General features: G+C 56.1%; 1 protein-coding gene across 1 annotated transcript in view; it reads left to right on the forward strand.

Annotated features, from left to right (window-relative positions):
* NFKBID (NFKB inhibitor delta) overlaps positions 1-1,911 on the forward strand; it is a 10,559-nt gene that overhangs the window by 2,107 nt on the left and 6,541 nt on the right. The window contains exons 4-5 of the mRNA XM_017736126.1: positions 3-67; positions 1,497-1,548. Of these exons, the coding sequence (XP_017591615.1) occupies positions 3-67; positions 1,497-1,548 (117 nt within the window). The remainder of the gene's footprint in view (positions 1-2; positions 68-1,496; positions 1,549-1,911) is intronic.

Raw genomic sequence — 1,911 nt, forward strand, 5'->3', positions numbered from 1 at the left:
TGCTGACCATGAGGGCCGCACGGCCCTGCACCTGGCCACGGCCTATGGGCACCCTGAAATCCTCCAGGTGAGACCCCCAAACCCCCAAATCCTCCAGGTGAGAGCTCCAAACTCCCAAATTCTACAGAAGAGGCTCCCAAACCCCAAATCTTTCAGGAGAGACACAAAATGGCTGAGAGAATTGGGGTTGGTCAGCTTGGAAAAGAGAAGCTTTAGGATGACCTAATTGCCCCTTTCAGTATCTAACGGCAACTTTCAGGAAAGATGGAGCAACACTATTTACAAAGGCCTGGAGTGACCAAACAAGGGGAAATGGTTTTAAATTGAAAGAGAAGAGGTTTAGATTAAGTGTTAGGAAAAAATTCTTCCCTCTAAGGGTGGTGAGGCCCTGGCACAGGTTGCCGAAAGAAGCTGTGGCTGCCCCTGGATCCCTGGAAGTGCCCAAGGCCAGGCTGGACATTGGGGCTGGGAGCAGCCTGGGACAGTGGGAGGGGGACCTGCCCATGCCAGGGGGCTGGAACAAGATGATCTTCAAGGTCCCTTCCAACCCAAACCATTCTATGATTCTATTCTATTCAACCCCAAATCCTACTGGTATAACCCCTAAATCCCTCTAGGCCCCCTAAAATCTTCCAGTTGAGACCCCAAACCCTCCAAGTGTAACCCAAACACATTCCCCTGGGGCCCCAAATCCCACAGGGGAGACCCCAAATCTTTCAGGTGAGACCCCAAACCCTCCCAGGCTCCCCAGATCCTCCAGGTGTGACCCCAACCCTCCAAATCCTCCAGATGCAACCCCAACCCCCCCTTGGGCTATCCCAGATCATCCAGGTGAGACCCCAAATCCCCCAGGCTGCCCAAATCCTACAGGTGAGACCTCCAAACCCTGCAAATCCTCCAGGTGAGACCCAAACCACCACAGGCTCCCCCAGTCCTCAAATCCTCTAGACCCCAAACCCCTAAATCCTACAGGTGAGATCCCCAAACCCTCCAGGTGCAACCCCAAACCCCCCTTGGGCTCTCCCAAATCCTGCAGGTGAGACTCCAAATCTCACAGGTGAGACACCCCACCCCCTCCCAAATCATCCAGGTGCAAGTCCCAACTCCCTGTGGGCTCCGAGAAATCCTCCGGGTGCAACCTCGACCCCCATGAGGGCTGGACAACCATGGGAACCATAAAATGGGCTCAGAAGAGACCCAGTTCTCCTGGGACACCAGAAAACTGGGCCACAGAGTACCCAGGTGTCCATATGGGATCCTAAACTCCCTTGAGGGACCCCAAAACCCTCCCCAAAGGGTTCCAGGTCTCTGTGTGGACCCCAAACCTCCCATGGGTTTGGGGTCCACACGTGTTCCAGTTGTTTGGGAGGGACCCCAACCCCAGGGGAGGGAACACAAAGCAGGCTCAGGCCAGGTGTCCTGGGAGACCAGGGAACCGGCCTAGGAGGGTCCATGGTATCCAGGGGGACCCCAAATCTCTTCCCTTGCCTTCCCAGGCCGTGATATCCTCAGGGGTCCCTGTCAACGTGGAGGCCAGAAATTTTGAGGGTCAGCAAATCTGAGAGGGGCAAGAGTGGTGGAGGGGCTTGGGGTGGGCCCCTGGTTTTGGGGTGGGAGTGATTCTTGGGGAGTCCTTATTGGGGTGGGACCAGGGAGAGTTCAGTGAGTGGGTCCCCAACTCGGGGGGAGGGGAACTCAGGGGTCCCTGATGAGTGCCCTATTTCATGGTGTCTTGGGAGAGTCTCACTTGAGGGGTACTCAACATAGGAGGGGCTTGGGGGTCCCTGGTTTGAAGGGGACCCTGGGGATCCCCATTTTTTGGTAACTCTTGGAGGGATTCCTGGTGGATGCATCCCTGTTTTGGGGGGATGGGGGGGTCTCCAGTTTGGGGGTCCTGGTTGATGGCGGGAG

Source organism: Corvus brachyrhynchos, unplaced genomic scaffold (assembly GCF_000691975.1).
Source record: "Corvus brachyrhynchos isolate BGI_N302 unplaced genomic scaffold, ASM69197v1 scaffold65, whole genome shotgun sequence".
NCBI lineage: Eukaryota > Metazoa > Chordata > Aves > Passeriformes > Corvidae > Corvus > Corvus brachyrhynchos.